The sequence below is a fragment of the Artemia franciscana genome, chromosome 8 (assembly GCF_032884065.1).
Source record: "Artemia franciscana chromosome 8, ASM3288406v1, whole genome shotgun sequence".
Taxonomy (NCBI): domain Eukaryota; kingdom Metazoa; phylum Arthropoda; class Branchiopoda; order Anostraca; family Artemiidae; genus Artemia; species Artemia franciscana.
Genome location: NC_088870.1, coordinates 27,175,547 through 27,194,273, shown reverse-complemented (window position 1 = coordinate 27,194,273; position 18,727 = coordinate 27,175,547). Strand labels below are relative to the sequence as shown.

The following is an 18,727-nucleotide window of genomic DNA, read 5'->3' as shown; positions in this document are numbered from 1 at the left end:
GGCAACGGGTGTTCAAATGAAATAATGTAATTTTTTTAGTTACAGTCTCAGTTTTTACTGTCTGATAAGGCTAACATTTATTAGCCTATATTAAAAAAAGGGTGACTGGCTTACTAATTTGACAGCTGAGTTGCCCAGAGTTAACAGTAAGGGGAATGGACTGTCTTATCATACATTTTTCGAAATTAATTTCTTAAAAACAAAGTTTTTCTGTTGAAAGTAAAGAGCTTAAAACTAAGACAAACTAAAAGTAATGCAGGTACAATAATGTGTGATTTTTGTATTGTAGAATCAAAAACGCGTAAGAATGTTTTATAGTAAAAAATAACGCGTTTTATAATGTTTTATATGATTTGATCTCACTGAAGCTGGCACACGTAGAAATTCTTTTCTAGACAAGTTTGAAGAGAAGATGTCCGTTTACTGTTAGGGACTAACCCCAAAAATATAAAATAAATATTTAGATTATCCGTTCTGAATACATAAATATCCTTATTTCTGAATTTTATATTACATTTTATTATTTCCATATTCTGAATATAACCAAAAAGGAAATTTTAGTGGTTTAAGATTTATTGTATTAGATATTGGTATTACAGTTAGTATACCACAATGCACAAGACAGGACAGAGTACGATGTATGCTGTCTTTTACTATCTTCTTGGGTTTTTCTTAACCGTTTTGATAGGTTTGTTCTTTCTAAGATTTTTTTTTCGTTGTTACAGGGTTCCTGATGTGAAACCAAGATGTTTGGACTCTAATTATTATTAACATATTTTTTAATTTAGTTTTTTAATATTTTATTTCAATATTTAAAACAATTATTTAAAACGGCATCACTGGTTTTGTTTTTCTGTGGGTCTTCTTTACAGTAAAACACTTTTACAAACAAGTCGCTCTTAAACAAGTAATAATACTTAAATATTTGTGATTAGAAAGCTGAATAGGTGATGTTGAATAAATTAAAAATCAATGTTTGAAATCATCGTTATTGAAAAAATATATAATTGAGACTTAAACCTCCAATTTATTACGTATTTTAGATTTCATATATTATTAGCACAAAGATTGATTTTTAAGTCTTAAAAATGGTCCTCTAAACCTGTACCTTCACTTGCTTCTAGAATCAACTTGGGCGGATTTTTGGAATTTAAATAAAATCGTCGCAATCTAAAACCAATAAATAATCTAAACATCGTTTATTTCTAATCTATTTATATATAAAAATAAGTTGTTTGTCTATGTGTCTGTCTACTGACGTCATGTTTGTGTGTCCACTGACGTCATGTTTGTCGACTGACGAAATTACAGACCGGGACATCGGGACACAATTGACGACCGGGACACCAGGACATAGGTAATATAAATGACGACCGGGACACTCAAAGAGAAAGCGACCGTGTCCCGGTCGACCGTGTCCGTGGACGACTGGGACACAGGGAATATAAATGACGACCAGGACACTCAAAGAGAAATTACAGACCGGAACACAAATGACGACCGGGACACAGGGAATATAAATGACGACCGCAACGGGGCAATTATATGTTGCATTTTCAAGAGTCGCTAAACCTGACAATCATATGCACAGGCAATGGGACAGCCAAGAATGTTGTATATTTGTAAGTTTTAAAAATATATATATATATATATATCTATCTATATTCACAGGTGGGACACAGGGACACATATACAATGGCGTGTAATGACTTACACGCGCGGGGGGGCTTGGGGGGGTGCGAAGCGCCCCCACCAACCAGGTTTTGGGGTGGCGCGAAGCGCCACCCCAACATCTAGTGAGGAAATATTTAGTATTATTCGGGATATCATTTGTTAACATATAAGCATATTCTAATTGTCTTAAAAACGATAACGATCAATAAAATGTTGAAATTGTAATAAATCCTTTTAATAGACAGTGATAAATTTCACAAAAAATACTAGATATTTCGGTAACCTGTGACGTACTACTGTACTACTGATGACTGTCATCCCGATTTGAACTTTTTATTTATCGTCACGGAAAGGTAGTGTGGTCTTCGAATTTACTTAAGTCGGCTATAAATGGACTAGCATTTCCACCATTAGAAATTCCGGTATTTTTTTTTTTTTTTGTTAAAATTACCCTTAAGTCTCATAAATGTATGAAATATAATTTAAAAAAATGTCCGAGAAAAGACTTTTCAATGGCGTTCTTTTAATTGCCAAATACTAAATTAAGTGGTAGATTTTTACATAATGTAGAAAAAGCTCTTTTGGCCAAAACAGTTGCTAAAGAATGATCACCTGTAGCGAGATAGCAACACTCCCATACGGATTGAATTTTTTTTTTTTTTTTTTTTTTACTAAAGCAATCGGCTTTAAATTTGTTCTTGTTTCCCTTGAAATTAGAGATAGATCGGTAGTAGCAATTCTAGTCCAATTTTTTTGCTAAAAAGTTGCGTGGTTCCATTGGCTAGATACCAAAAAGAGGGCTTATGTAAATTTACCAATCAAAAAGTAGTGTTGTTCTATTAGTTAAGCTAAATTTAGTAATCGTTCTTACCTTAGTTCCAAATCGTATTTTATGATCAGGCGTTGTTTTTGAAAACAAATCTTAAACAATGAAGAAGAAATGAGGCACTAGGAGTCTTGTAGGATTCGAAGTTTTTATGTACAACACATTAGCTAGAATCTTGAGATGTTTGCTTTAAAGACAGGTTATGATGTAATTCATTTAGTTTGGTTTTTATGGCACTTGGTATTAACCAAGTGACATATAGCGATCGCAGATTCTGTCGGTCGGTCTGTTTGGGTCGGTTTTGCTAGTTAAGGTTTTGCTAGTTAGTCTTGGAAAACGTGAAAGTTGAGGTATCTTTATATTACGAATGGATTATTGGATCTTAATGAAACTTGATATATAGAAAGATTTTATGTCTCAGATGCTCCGTTTTCAAATCGAATCGGATCTGGGTACATGGGGGGGGGGCTGAAGGGGGGAACATAAATTTTGGAAACCGGAAATCTTGGAAAACGCTTAGAGTTGAAAAATCAGGGTTAAACTTGATGGGAAGAATAAGCACAAGCTGTAGATACGTGATTGACATGATTGAAACGGATCCGCTCTCTTTGGGGGAGTTGGGGAGGGGGGGGGGTGTTAATTAAGAAAACTAGAAAAATCGAGGTATTTTTAACTTAAGAACGGGTGACCGGATCTTAATGAAATTTAATATTTAGAAGGAACCCATGTCTCAGAGCTCTTATTTAAATCCCGACCATATCTGGTAACTTTGGGGGGAGTTGAAGGGGAAGCCGGAAATCTTGGAAAACACTTATAGTGGAGTATAATAAGCAAATGTCGTAGATACGTGATTGACGTAACCGGACTGGATCTGCTCTCTTTGGGGGAGTTGGGGGGGTCCAGTGCTTTGGCGAGTTTGGTGCTTGTGGACGTGCTAGGACGATGAAAATTGGTAGGCGTGTCAGGGACCTGCACAAACTGACTTGATAAAGTCGTTTTCCCTGATTTGAGCAGCAGGGGGCTGAAGGGAGAAGAAAGATTAGAAAACATTATTTAATTTTAACTTACGAGTGGGTGATCGGATTTTTAATGAATTTTGATATTTTGAAGGACTCGTGTCTCAGAGCTCTTATTTTACATCCCAACCGGCATTAAGCCTCTGATTTTCCTTTTAAATCAATTCATTGATTCTTAGAATTTTGCTAGATCTCATGCCATATGAGGTCTTGGCTCTTGGCTCTTCCGGCCTCGTCACATGTGCCATATATGCTCTTAGCTCTTGTTATTTTTCTTTCTCGCATAAACTAGTGTTTTATGCAGTGGCGTCAATGGGGGGCCAGGCTCATCCAAGGTACCCCTCCTCCACTATATTTTGAAAAGTACGCTTTTTTCATTGAAAATGGCTTTTTTGGTATTTTCATTTTAAGAATGAAAACAATTGTCCCCTCCCTATATTTTGATAATACATTGTCTCCCCCTAATTTTCATGGATTGACATCACTGGTCGTATGGCTGACTTGAGACATACTGGACACAATTGTAGAAAGTCTTAGCGAGCACAATCCGCTATCCCGTCTCTATCCCGCTATCTCGTCTCTTAGCTATCCCGTTTCTCTGTTCTTTCTTTAATTTACTTCTTCTCGTTCAAATAAAACAATATTTTTTCTAGTGGGTCGCTCGTGTGGAGACTTTTGAAGCTCTCAGTTGTGAAATAAACAAACTTGGTTCGCATTTACCTCCACTACTCGGCTATGCGAAAGGCTCAGCCTGTGTTGCACTTTATTCGGACAACCATTGGTACAGGGGCGTTGTTACAACCGAGGATAATAAGCCTGTAGTTTATTTCGTTGACTATGGCAATCATGAGCCAATTGACAAAAGCAGGTAAGTTCTCTCTTTCTCTTTCTGAATTTCTCTCTGTGTTAATCAGTGAAGGGTTTTGTATATGAATCTCTTGTCAAAAATCTCTTGTCAAAATATGTATATATATATATATATATATATATATATATATATATATATATATATATATATATATATATATACTAGCTGTTGGAGTGGCGCGAAGTAGGTGGGGTGGGGGGCAAAAGATTTTACATTGGAGGAGAATTCAATTCTCTATAGTTTTGATGTGGTGTCCATGTATCCAAATTGTAACGTGAAAAAGTGCGAAGATATATTAAGGATTAAATTACAAAATCACTTTGATTTGATACAAGATGTGACCATGGCTAGTTTGGAGATTGAAGTCATTATGAAGTGGGTTATCCTTGCAAATGAATATTCTCTTTATTTTGGTTTTAGAGGTGAATTTTACAAACAGGTGTTTGGTTTGGCTATGGGGGCATCTCTCTCCCCTTTGTTGGCAAATCTCTTCATGGAATCTATTGAAACCTCCGCTATACACAGTTTTAGGCTCTCCCCTTGTTTTTGGGGCATATTCATGGATGATGTGGTTTGTATTTGAAAACACGGTTTAGAGTCCTTAGACCTTTTCCATAAACATTTAAATAGTTTTGACAAAAATGTAAAACTTACAGTGGAGTTTGAAGAAAATGACAAACTACCTTTTCTTGATATTTTACTGATTAAAAGTGATTTCTATTAACTTTTTTCAGTATATAGAAAGCCTACACACAGTGATAGGTATTTGAACTTTCACTCGTACCACCCTATTTCAGTGAAACGAGGGGTTGTGATTGCACTGGTGGATAGAGCTTTCAGAATTTGTTCCCAGGAGTTTTTAGATTCTGAATTGTTGTATTTGAGGGATGTTTTATTTTGTAATAGTTACCCGATTAAATTCATTGATAAAATAATAAAAAATAGACGCTTTAAACACAACAACAGGGCTATTGGGGTTTCACAGTGTACAGAATTAAACATACCGAAAAGGTTCATTTCTTTGCCTTATGTACCTACTTTGGGGGAGATGCTTAAACGAATTTTAGGTAAACATAACATTGATACTTGTTTCCAATCAGTGAGACCATTAGGTAGCTTTCTTAATTCTGGGAAGGATTTAACCCGGGGAGATTTAGTTACTGGGGTGTATAAAATTCCTTGTTCTTGTGGAAAGTTTTATATTGGTAGAACTCACCAACAATTTACTGAAAGATTTATTGAACATCGCAACTCAATAGAAAAAAAAACCTACAATTAAGAAAGCCTCCTGAAACTTTTGTTTCGGCTCTAGCTGAACATACATTCTTTCATCCCGAACATTTTATACAATTTGATGAGGCTGCAGCTATTTCTAATGATAGAGGTTTTTCTCAGTGGGCGAGGGAGGCTATAGAAATTAAAAAACATATATTTGCTAATCTTTCAATAAATAGAGACACGGGGAGTTTAAATATTGACCCAATTTATGATATTCTTTTAAAAAATGAACCAATAGTCGATGGGGGAATTAAAATTTTACACAATCACCAGGGGACAAGATTACATACTAGACCAAAAAGAGTTGCTTCAATGTTAGCTTACAAAAGGATAATTTCGCAACAGAATAGTTAACTAAGTTTCAGTTTTCATAATTTGCTCTCAGTTGCTTTGATATTCTCATTGAAGTAACTCTAATAGCTTCTTTTCCCTACGTGGATCAGTAGCGACAATTGTATTTATTATTATTCGTGGTGGTTTTATTTATTTTTAGCTTAGTGTTTTTTTTCTTTTTATCTTGTGCTGAGGACGCCTAGTTTGGATACAGGCGAAATATCAGCGTTGTTTTAGTCTTTCCTCTCTACTGGCCGTAGTCTCGTTTGTTTTTTTTTGTTTTTTGTGGAGTTTTATCTCTCTTTGTTGTTTATTGCCAGTTGAGGAAGTTTAACTTTTCCTGAGGCGTAGCACATTCCCATTGTTTCTCCATTAAATTTCAAGGCCTTGCAATAGGGACAAATTTTAGACAAATTCCCGATTTGAACACATCTATTCAAGCTATAATCATCGACTGGGCTGTACCTGAATGCCAGGCGATAATTATGACGTTACTCTTGTGATTCATCGGCACGCTCTCTTTTGGCATTATCTCTGAGCCGCAAGCCTGTTTTCACGTTGTTCTTGTGATTCCTCGGCATGATTTTTTTCGGTAATTTCTCTTTGAGCCTCAAGCCTGTTTTCACAATTGTTCTTGTGATTCCTCGGCACGCTTTCTTTTGGTATTATCTCTTTGAGCAGCGAGCCTGTTTTCACGTTGTTCTTGTGATTCCTCGGTACGATTTTTTTTTGGTAATTTCTATTTGAGACGCAAGCCTGTTTTCACGTTGTTCTTGTGATTTCTCGGCACGCTTTCTTTTCTTACTTTCTCTTTTAGCCGCAAGCCTTTTGGCATTAACTCTTTGAGCCGCTTCCTCGGCTGTTTCTTCTGCCATTGTAGGATTTATGCTAAAATTTCCCTTTGAATTAACTCTTGAACAGCTTCCTCTGCTGTTTCTTCTGCCATTGTAGGATTTATACTGAAATTTCTCTTTTAATCTCCCCGTATATACTGATAATGACGTCATATATAAATCCTTATATACTTATAATGACGTCATATGCGGACAAAAACACAAATGTTTGTATATATATATACTAGCTGTTGGGGTGGCGCTTCGCGCCCACCCCCCAAGCCCCCCCCCGCGCGCGTAAGTCGTTACGCGCCATATTAGTTACGCGCCATTGTAGTTGTGTCCCTGTGTCCCACCTTGAATAGAGATAGATATAAATATATGTTTTTAACTACGTAAAACATGCGAATATACAACATTCTTCGCTGTCCCATTGTCTGTGCATATAAATAGATTGTCAGGTTTACTGACTCTTGAACATGCAACATATAATTATCCATGGGAAAAACAATCCGTATTCAGATCTATACCTCATTATTCTAATGATGTGTCCCTGTATCCCGGTCGTCATTTATATTCCCTGTGTCCCGGTCGTCATTTGTGTCCCGGTGTCCCTGTTTGTAATTTCTCTTTGAGTGTCCCGGTCGTCATTTATATTCCCTGTGTCCCGGTGTCCCGGTCGTCATTTGTGTCCCGGTGTCCCGGTCTGTAATTTCTATTCGAACAATCCCTGTGTCCCGGTCGTCATTTATATATCCCGCCTGTGCCCTCTTAAATACCGTTAATGACGTCACCGTCAAAGCAAAAATGACGACGACTAATTTCATGACGTCAGTCAACACAGAAACATGACGTCACCTGATCCACAGACAGACAGACAACTTATTTTTATATATATAGACTAGCTGTTGGGGTGGCGCTTCGCGCCACCCCAACACCTAGTTGGTGGGGCGCTTCGCGCCCCTCCAAGCCCCCCCGCGTGCGTAAGTCGTTACGCGCCATATTAGTTACGCGCCATTGTAGTTGTGTCCCTGTGTCCCTCCTGTGAATAGAGATAGATATAAATATATCTTTTTCCCGGTGTCCCGGTCTGTAATTTCTATTCGAACAATCCCTGTGTCCCGGTCGTCATTTATATATCCCGCCTGTGCCCCCGGCGTCCCCGTTGTAGTTGTGTCCCTGTGTCCCGGTCGTGATTTGTGTCCGGGTGTCCCAGTCTGTAATTTCTCTTTGAGGTTCCCGGTCGTCACTTATATTCCCTCTGTCTCGGTCGTCATTTGTGTCCCGGTCTGTAATTTCTCTTTGAGTGTTTTTTCTTTTTAGTTTTTTTTTTAGTTTTTTACCTTTTTTCTTTTTTCAGTTTTCTTTTTCTTCTTTATTTTTCAGCGTCACTATGAAGTACATATCGACGAACCTTTGTTTTTTTAACTTAAATCTGGTAGGCATTGATGACCTTATCCAAGTCAAAATCCCAAACCCAATCATCATCGCTATCATTTTCAGTTTTGATATGTTTTGACTCTCGCTGTCCAGGTGGATTTTCATCTAACTGCGCGGTTTTGCGTTCTTTAGCCGCAAGCCTGTTTTCTTGCTGTTCTTGTGATTCCTCGGAACGCTTTCTTTTCTTACTTTCTCTATCAGCAGCAAGTTTTTTGGCATAAACTCTTTGAGCAGCTTCCTCGGTTATTGCCATTGTAGGTTCTTCAGTCATTTTACAATTAAACATTTTTCCGTGAACAAATGTCTTAAATACCGTTAATGACGTCACCGTCAAAGCAAAAATGGCGACAACTAATTTCATGACGTCAGTCAACACAGAAACATGACGTCACCTGATCCACAGACAGACAGACAACTTATTTTTATATAGATAGATAGATAGATATATATATATAACGTTGATACGTAACGTTGATAGATAGCGCCACATCTGTGCAGTCATTCGGTAGCGTATTTAGTGATCTTGTACAATTGCAAAATATAATCGAATTGCATAAAACCCCCATTTCTGTTGCTGCGCCACAAGTTGAAAGGGACGCTCCAAAGAGAGGATATCCTAAATTATTAGCCCGAATAATAGTACGAGGAATATAAATACAGCCACCTTTTATTAGAGGTAGGGCTACAATAAATGAAAGGCAGATCTCATATCGTAAGCTATCTTTCCCAGATCAAAGTGATCGGCCGCAAGAAAAGGGAGACCATGGCCATGGTGCTGTGCACTAAAAATAAATATAGTGCATTGGAACATTCAAGGATGGAGTGAAATGAAAATTAATAGTCTATTGGTATTGCAGTGCATGTTTGATATTGTAACATTATCTGAAACTTGGTTGGAAAATGAAATTCCGTTTGAAAGGTTTCTGTATTTCTGGAAAGGATAGTTTCCATCGTAAAAAAGTCTAGGAATGGACAAACTTGTGGTGGAGTAGCAATATTTGTATCTGAGAACTATTTGTTTAAGCATAAAGTCCAACGGCTGAATAGTGTTTGTTGTAATTTGATATGGTTAAGAGTCGAATCCGATAGACGGTTTATTTTATTTTTTTTTTCAAGTTTATACGAGTCGATCTCGTATAACAAGATGGATACGTGGTGTATTAGAGGATGAAAAACGTAAATTTTCTATTCAGTTTCCTTCTGATTCGTTTTGTCTTATGGGGGAAGTTTTGATGTCCCCTCAAACCTGTACGGATGAAGCTGCTTGGAAGGTTTTCGAATATTTAGTAATCCATCTCCCTTCGAGGGTAAGTAAGGACCATAGTAGACGGAAGAATAATTAAGGTTGTAAAATTTTCGATTTTTGTGGTAAGGAAAATTTGTTATTTTGAATGGAAGAGTTGGAAAGGATGGAGGTGTGAGAAAATTTACTTGTTTTTCAGAGGCTTCTCAAAGTGTGATTGCTTTCATTTTGGTGAATGTTCTTCTTCGGCTTCTCTGTGTAGATTTCGAGGTGAAGGCAGCGGTAGGTTCGAAACACTTGCCTGTTAAGGCTGCTTTTGAGTGGGATAGTTCTAAGAAACTAGCGACTAATAGTGATAGGAAGAAAAAACGCAGGGAAAATGAGGATTTAGGGATTAGAAAGGCACTGAAAGTAATAGGGGAGAAAGATTTTCAGAGTATGATGATGAGTGAAAAAGCTCAGCAGGAATTGGAAAAATGTTTCGATTTATTAGGTGATAGAAAAATAGAGGAGTCGTTAGCAGTGGTTTATGATGTTGTATATGAGGTAGGCTCAAAGTTAAATTCAGATTTAAGAATGATATTAAGATTGGATATTTTAATGGTGATTGTGAATGAAACGCTAGAAAGTTTTAGAGGTACTGTGGAAAGTGAAGGATAGCATAGGTAGTAGGGAAAATGCTAGATTTTATATGGGTAAAAATGTAATTATAATTTTGATTCGGAATGAGTATAAGAAAATGTTGAAAATTAAGAAAAAAAGCATGAAATTAGGACAGGAGAGCAACACTGAAGAAAGATTATAGAGAAGGAGATATTGGGCATATAGTTAAGATATCTATAGGAGGAATAGAGTTTATGATGGTATACCAGCGGTAGATTTTTGGCCTACATATCTAGAGGAGAGAGAAAGTGAAGTGATTAGGGACCATGGAGGAACTAGTTTGAGTGTAGATCTGGTATCTGCAGTACATGATGTAGTAGATAGGCCAATGAAAAAATTTGATTATGATTTGGTTACTCCCATCCAGGTAAGTGAAGTGTGAGAAACAATGAAAGGAATGAGAGGCGGGTCTGTTGTTGTATAGGAAGTGCCAACCGCACTTCCGAAGTGGGGACGGGTGTGGTTGCTGCCTGTTATAGCAGGGGCACCTTCTGGTATATTGAACAGTGCAAAAAGGCCCTTGTCTTCGGCTACGTCTATTCTAGTGCCGCTATTTAAAAAGGGGGATAGATTACCATGGGAATTATAGAGGTATAAGCCTAAGTAATGGGCTTAGTAAGGTTTTTGCTAGAATATTATGTTGTAGGATAAATAGTTGGATAGACCAAAATAGAACTTTATCAGATTTGCAGGCAGGGTCAAGAAAAGGCTATAGTCATATGGACCAGATTTTTATTTTATTAGGGATGATTAGGAAACAAGTTAAGAGAAAAGAGGGCAGGCTATTTGTTACATTTTGGGATTTAAAAGGGGCGTTTGATGGAGTGGATAGAAGCTTAATGATAGAGTCGTTGTTAACACTAGGATTACCAAGCGTATTTCTTAAGATTATAGCATCTATGTATAATATAGTTAAGATTGTAGCACGGGTAGGCAAGGATTTCTCTAGGGTTATTATGAGTAGACTTGGTGTTAAGCAGGGATCCACAATTTCCTCAAGGCTATTTCCATTGTATGTTAATGATTTGAAGAATATTTGATAGGCAGAGCTTTCAAGTACAAGTGATATGGCATTACTTTTTGCGGACGACATAGCACTAGTAGCAGAAAGTATAGAACATTTGCAAAAACTGCTAGATCTAGCATCTTTTTATCTTAGGAATAAGAAACTAGCATTAAACATAAAGAAGTTGGCGGTTATGGTTTTTAGGAAAAGTAAAGAACAGATAAATTTGCAGTGTCAGTTTACGTATGAAGGTAAGACACTCGACCGAGTAGATGAATTTCAGTACTTAGGTTGTAGACTATCGTCAGATGGGAAATGGAAGAAACATCTTAAGATGGTAGAAAGTAAGGGGAATAGACTATTAGGAATGTTAAGTAAAAGTAGTATTAAGGAAATTAGGGATGTAGGACTGCTAAAGTATATTTTTAATGCTAGGGTTAGATCGGCTTTGCATTACGGGGTGGAGCTTTGGGGGTTTAATAAGGGGTTAAATTTTGAAAGAATGCAGTTGAGGTTTTTAAGCGTATATTAGGCCTTGATAATAAGTTTAACGGGTTAGTGCTGAGAGGGGATATTGGAATAAAGTGTATGAGACAGAGTAGGTTAATTAGTACGGTTAAATTGGGAAAGGGTGTCGTCGATAGAAGACAATAGGCTTGTTAAACAAGCATTTTTTATGATGGTACAATATGGGAGGAAGGATTTGTGACCAAATCAGGTGAAGAATAGATTAGATCGTGGAGGGCTAGGTAATTGCTGGAGTGAGGGAAAGGGGATGGTAGGGACTGTATCTAGGTTAGTTGCTACTAGGCTAAAGTCTCAGGAAGTTCTGGCTTGGCAAGCTGATAAGGCCGGCCACCTCTCCGTCTTTTAGGCTAATGAAGAGGTCAAGGGGAACTGGGGCGAAAAAATTTGTATAGAAATGGGATCGGCTCAGGAAGATTTAAAATGGGTAATGTTTGTAAGGGGGAATTTTATGCCTCTTGGAAAACTTAGGAAATATTTTGGAAGAAATATATTAAGGAATGGTCCTTACAGTTGCCCTATGTGTGGAAAGATAGATGAGTGTTTGCATCATTTCTTAGGAGAATGTAGGGATTTGAGGGAGTTGTGCTTGGAAGTATTTTGTAGGGAGGTCAGGGGGAGAGATTGGATTTTAGAAATTTTGAGAAGTAGGTGTTACTTAAATATAAATAATATTGGAAAGTTCGTCCGGGTAGGTATGAGGTATCGTGATGATTTTCTTAAATAATTAGTTTTATTGTCTTTTCAATCTATGTTTTGTTGCAGTATTTTTTGGCTTGTTTTTTGTATGTCACCATGGCCCAATTTCGTGTGATTAAATGTATCTATCTATCTGTGGATCATATTTGTTGGAAATAAAGGCTCCTACATCTTGAAATTGTTTCGATTTATTCCTATGTTGACCAACCTTCCCGCTGTTTCACATCGTTTATGCGAAAAAGGAATAATGATTACCAGGACTAGTAGAACACCATGAAGTAATTGGTGACGTCATGAATCCTGCTATAAAGACGACTCTTTTCACAGGACATTGTGAGCAGTATTTTTTTCAAATCTCTATTTTTAAACGTCCACGAGGAACAGATTTCTAAAAGACATAAAACGTTGATCGACTAAAAGACATCGGGGCTAATGCATAAAAGATGACAGCGTAGACGTTGCCAGATCCATCTATCCTTGTGACGCTGGAAATAGAGATATCCTTAAAATTAATGACGTCGTTAGTTTTGCCAGTGGAAGGCCGAAAATAAATAAAAGTGCAAAAAAATTTAACATGTGGGAAAATTTAAAATGTCTTTTTTGGCAGAATACTTTTTTTTTCCAAACCCTTGACACTCCCGTCTAGAAAAAAATTCGCAGCACAGGCAGAAAATTGTGTCTTTTCCTGTCTATGCAGCTAAAAGTAGCTACTAGAACAATAAAAAACGCATGGCGTACTGTGAACAAATCGAAGATCAAGAAGTGAATCCCCTTCCCTGGTACCGGCCATGGGTTCAGTTTAAGTTGTAAGTTTAACTTATTTACGAGTCATCAAACAGCTCGTGGTAACGAACTGTAGTAAGGAGCGACCCGGCTCAATAGTAAACGAAACTCTAAAAAACAGAGTTTCAATACTAAGAGATATATCAAAAGAACCGGATTTTTACGCTGATTTTAAATATATAAGTTTCATCAAATTTAGTCTTTGTCATCAATAGTTACGAGCCTGAGAAAATTTGCCTTATTTTGGAAAATAGGTGGTAACACCCCTTAAACGTTATAGAATCTTAACGAAAATCACACCATCGCATTCGGCGTATCAGAGAACCCTATAGCAAAAATTTCTAGCTCCTATCTAAAAAAATGTCGAATTTCGTATTTTTTGCCAGAAGACAAATCACGGGTGCGTGTTTATTTGTTTGTTTGTTTTTTTTTTCCCAGGGGTCATCGTATCGATTAAGTGGTCCTAGAGTGTCGCAACAGGGCTCGTTCTTACGGAAAGGAAAATTTTTAGTGACCTTTTTAAGTGATCAAAAAAATTGGAGGGCACCTAGGGCCCCTCCCACGCTCATTTTTTTCCAAAAGTCAACAGATTAAAATTTTGAGATAGCCATTTTGTTCCGCATAGTCGAAAACCATAATAACTAGTTCTTTGGGAATGACTTACTCCCCCACAATCCCTGGGGGAGGGGCTGCAAGTTACAAACTTTGACCAGTGTTTACATATAGTAATGGTTATTGGGAAGTGTACAGACGTTTTCAGGGGGATTTTTTGGTTTGGGGGTGGGGTTGATGGGAGGGGGCTATGTGGGAGGATCTTTCCTTGGAGGAATATGTCATGGGGAAGAAAAAATCAATGAAAAGGGCGCAGGATTTTCTAGCATTACTATAAAATAACAATGAAAAAATAAACATGAAAACGTTTTTTCAATTGAAAGTAAGGAATAGCATTGAAATTTAAAACGAACAGAGATTATTACGCATATGAGGGGTTCTAAAAATACTTTAGCATAAAGAGCGAGGTATTTAGGAGGAGATAAATACCTCGCTCTTTATGCTAAAGTATTTTTAGTAATTTCAACTATTTATTCTACGGCCTTTTTGATTCAAGGGTCACTCTTAAAGAATTGGGACAAAACATACGATTTAGTGTAAAGAGCGAGGCATTAACGAGGGTACAAACCCCCTCGTACACATAATAAAAATATAAGAATATAAAAGTTTGTTACGTAAGTTAATTCTTAAGTTACGCATATTTTTTACTAATAAAAACGTTCGTTAAAAATTGAAAGTTCTAGTAGCCTTTTTAAGTAACCGAAAAATTGGAGGGCAGCTAGGCCTCCTTCCCCACCCCTTATTTCTCAAAATCGTCTGATCAAAACTAAGAGAAAGCCATTTAGCCAAAAAAAAATTAATATACAAATTTCATTTCAATAATTTATGTGTGGAGAGCTAAAATCAAACATGCATTAATTCAAAAACGTTCAGAAATTAAATTAAAAAATACTAGTTATTTTTAACTGAAAGTAAGGAGCGACATTAAAACTTAAAACGAACAGAAATTACTCCGTATATGAAATGGGTTGTCCCCTCCGCAATCCCTCGCTCTTTACGCTAAAGTTTGACTCTTTGCCACAATTCTACTTTTTAAAACGATTAAAAGCTTTAGCGTAAAGAGCGAGGCGTTGAGGAGGGGACAACCCATTTCATATACGGAGTAATTTCTGTTCGTTTTAAGTTTTAATGTCGCTCCTTACTTTCAGTTAAAAAAAACTAGTTTTTTTTTTTTATTTAATATAATTAGTGACCTTCTCTAGCTTTAATGTGGTTTTATTTTAGTGCGGATGACATTTATTCGAATCTACCTAGCAAAAACAGAAAAGAAGGTTCATCAAATTCTTGGTCTACCGCTGCCACAATCTCAGCACAAACTAACAGCATAAGCATAATCACAAACAACACAACACAAACTAACGTGTGTCGCTCTGTCATTGAATAAAATTTTCTTGTAAGGGAGTCTTTGCTAATGACCCCATATGATGATATTTGCTTCGTCTCCATGTCGAATTGTTTATAATTGTTGTGTATACTATCTTGATTTTTTTTTCATTCTACACGAAGTTTCTCTGCATTTAAGTGTGTTTTTGTATTTAACCGAACTTAAGGTTTATTAAACTCTGTGATAAGTTCAATTTCTACATTTTTCGAGGTTTTAGCGTCTAGCTTATTAAGTCTATCTTAATTTTTATTTTTGTACTTGGTCAAATATAAACAGCTCATTTCAACAGGCATTTGAATTTTTACGCACGGACAAAACGCGTCCTCAGAAACTTTTCTAGTTAAGATTATCTCTGAAACGTTTCTATCTACTTGCAGAATACTCTGTCGCGTTTAGTTTCAGCTATTAGTTTCTCTTTTGAAATTACATCATTTCATTTAGTATTCGTGACTGTCCACCAGTGTTTGAATCTTTACCGCCATTTGGTGCTTATGCAACCCTGGACAAAGTTGAACTGAACGATGCTCTTGGAAAAACATTGGAGGAAGAAGAGCATTTGGCGGAGATCAGTGGGAATCTTCTGGAGGAGCTTCTGCAGGCTCAAGACAAACTGTGGGGTGTATTTCAGGTAGTTTTTTTTAATATATTTACGTGATAAGTCTATAACTGACTGTTTTAAGATAGGGGAGGGATAGTTTCATCTTAAAAATTTCAAGCAGAAAGAAACTTAGATTTGGAAATGTATTATGTGATTTAAATTATGCCAAATTTCTTGTCGGAAAATAGTCATTTAAAACAGAACTTAAATCAAATTATAATTAGTAAATGGTAAGTAAAGACCGGCCATTGTCCATAGTAAGCAAGGCTTATAGACAGAAGTTTGAAAACCAGATAAACATCACAAGAATCTGCTTTTTTACGCTGACTCGTCATATAAAGGATTTATTAAGTTTGATTTATTAAGACGATCGCTACATTTATAAAATAACTTATTAAAAACCCCGAGGTATCTGAGAGGTATGTGAAGGAGATATAAGAGCAAAAATAAAAATAAAGAAGGGAAAAAACAGGAAATTTTGAGATAGTTCGTTGTTTCATTTTTTGGTTGATTTAATTGATGACTTGTTCATAGAAAATTCAGAAAGAGCTTATTTGATTGAAAAACTTAATTCCCGATTTTTAGTATACAATGAAATTACGAATTAATAAAGTTTGTTCTTAGCCATTTTATGCCGATGAAAAGAAAGTTTTGGTCCAAATGAGGCCAAAGATCAATCGAGTGAATGTTTTTAGGTAGCCAAATGGTTTTTAAACTAATCAGATACTGTAAGTAGGGTGTTCCAGTTTACTAGAACTTCCCATCTTGCGGTGGAGTCATTTGTCTCTAAACATATACAGCATGCATTCCATATAGAATGAACTATTCTCACAAATTTCTTTGGAAGACTTTATTTGACTGTCCTAAACCTCATGAAGCTAGCGAATTAACTAACTGATTTTGAACGAGGCTTTTCCCAAGGATTGCGTATTTGGAGTTTCTAAAATAGTATTCTCAAGCCCAAATTTTAGACCTTTCGTAGGACTTAATTACGATGAATCCTGGGGAGAATTTTCTCCCTAATATCCTTAATTTTTAGGAATATGTTTAAACTATGTGTCAAAAATTGTCGCTTTGACTGCTCTCAGCCTCTTTCTTATGTGGAACATTTTGGAATGTTAAACAAAAGATTATATTCATAGCTTGTGCGTACCTGTATGTGTTAAGATCCCCCCCCCCCTCAGAAGATTGGTATAGTTGTCTCCTCCCTAGGAAATAACATCTCATTTTTCTACATACGATTGAAATAAAAATCAATTTAAAAGACGAACAAACTAACATTGTTGTGTTGTATTTTGTGTTCATACATTTTCTATTATATATATGGTTTTTTATTAAAAAAAATTTATTCAATTTATTTTTTCAAATGAGATTTCGTAAGAAAACGAGACAGATAGAAAATAAATTCAAAAACAAGATCATTTAAATCAAAATAAAGAGCAATACTAAAGCTTAAAAAAGGTAAAAAATTATCCTAAATTGTGGTTTTGTTGTGCAAAATGGCAGACATCGGCACTTTACTGCGGCGCTATGTCTTTTGTTATATAAAGAAGGTATGAGTAATATAAATCTCCCTTTAAAAATGTCCTCTTTCGATATCCGACTACCCCTTTTCGATACAATTAATCCCGGTAGGAAGAAAATCAAAATAATACCAATAATATTGTAATGCTCAACTGTGGCCACTCTTCTCGGTAAAAATACAAAACTTTGTATTTTTGTTGGTTGGGGCTTTAAATTTCTAGTCTAGGGCTCTCTAAGTTAAACTGGCCTCGGAAGCTTGAAATTTCTCTTTTGTATTTTCCCATATTCAGACCTTTGGTCTTTTAACAGCTCTCATGCTGAGAACGACTTAGGTTCACCTTTCTAAGCATATCGATCCATTTCAGTGAATACTGACTTTTGGTAGTACTTTATCAACTTAAATCAACTTGCATAGGATAGGCTCCATCTTATTTGGTAGTTTGCTTTTTCCTCTCTTTTTTAATGACTTATTTGCTTTTTTATTGTAGTATACGCCTGATTTCGACGTTGTTATGATACAACATTTTTGATGATTGTTTGTTTGATGGTATTGTGACGCCCACCTTGACTGTGTACGTGCTTTGAAAAGCAGTTAATCTGTATTTCGTTTCCCTTTTAAAAGTTTTTTTTTTAGGTACGAGAGAGCAGTCTTTATGTTCGACTATTTCTCATTGACGATTTTTCTCAAATTAAAAATCCACCTTCAGCGCTGGAAAATCTGATCGCCAAGGGCTATTTTACCAAAGCTGACTGATTTGTGTTTCCTTTTACTTGCAATTACGTTTCTTGACTATTAATATTCAAGGTTGAGTGTTGATATCTATAGTGATTTGGTGATCGTCTTTCATAGTGTCTTTATCTTGTCGAGTAATCAATGATTTTTGTTTCGTTTTCAAATCTATTCTTAATATTAACGTCGGATATTAGTTACTCGATTGCGCAGACTAGCCTGTGCTGGGTAGCAATATAAGTATTTTTTCTCTTTTTTAATTCTCTTTTGTTTGTAATTTTTAACCTTCCAAAAATTAATCGTAGCTAATATTTGCTGTTGTTAAAGTAATCTATTTAATATGAGGACTCCTGTTTATTTCTGTATAACCACTCTAAACAAGAACAGAACTAAAAATCTTCTGTGACTTCAGAAATTGCATAGTCAGAAATCTATACTCAAGTTAATTTTGCGTTTAGAGTTTGGAGCCCTTGTGAGCAGAACCTTGAATAGATGGCACAGTTGCATCTGGTCTATATTCGAAAAACATTACTTTTCTCTTTACTGTTCCTCATATTCTTTTAATTGAGTTCTTCCAGAAGCAAACTAAGTTTAAGTTTCGTATTTGTAAGACTTATAAGTGTATTTTCGGTTGTTTAACACAATTAATTATATTTGGTGAATTTATCAATAAAAGCATTTGTATTTTCGCA

The 18,727-nt window shown here is 36.1% G+C and overlaps 1 protein-coding gene across 3 annotated transcripts in view; it reads left to right on the top strand.

The window, feature by feature from the left end:
- LOC136030231 (uncharacterized) overlaps window positions 1-18,727 on the top strand; it is a 177,828-nt gene extending 159,101 nt beyond the window's left edge. For all 3 annotated transcript variants that reach the window (XM_065709048.1, XM_065709047.1, XM_065709049.1), the window contains exons 29-31: window positions 4,170-4,384; window positions 15,625-15,811; window positions 17,940-18,727. In XM_065709048.1, coding sequence (XP_065565120.1) covers window positions 4,170-4,384; window positions 15,625-15,811; window positions 17,940-18,059 — 522 coding nt within the window. In that variant the 3' untranslated portion in view covers window positions 18,060-18,727. The remainder of the gene's footprint in view (window positions 1-4,169; window positions 4,385-15,624; window positions 15,812-17,939) is intronic.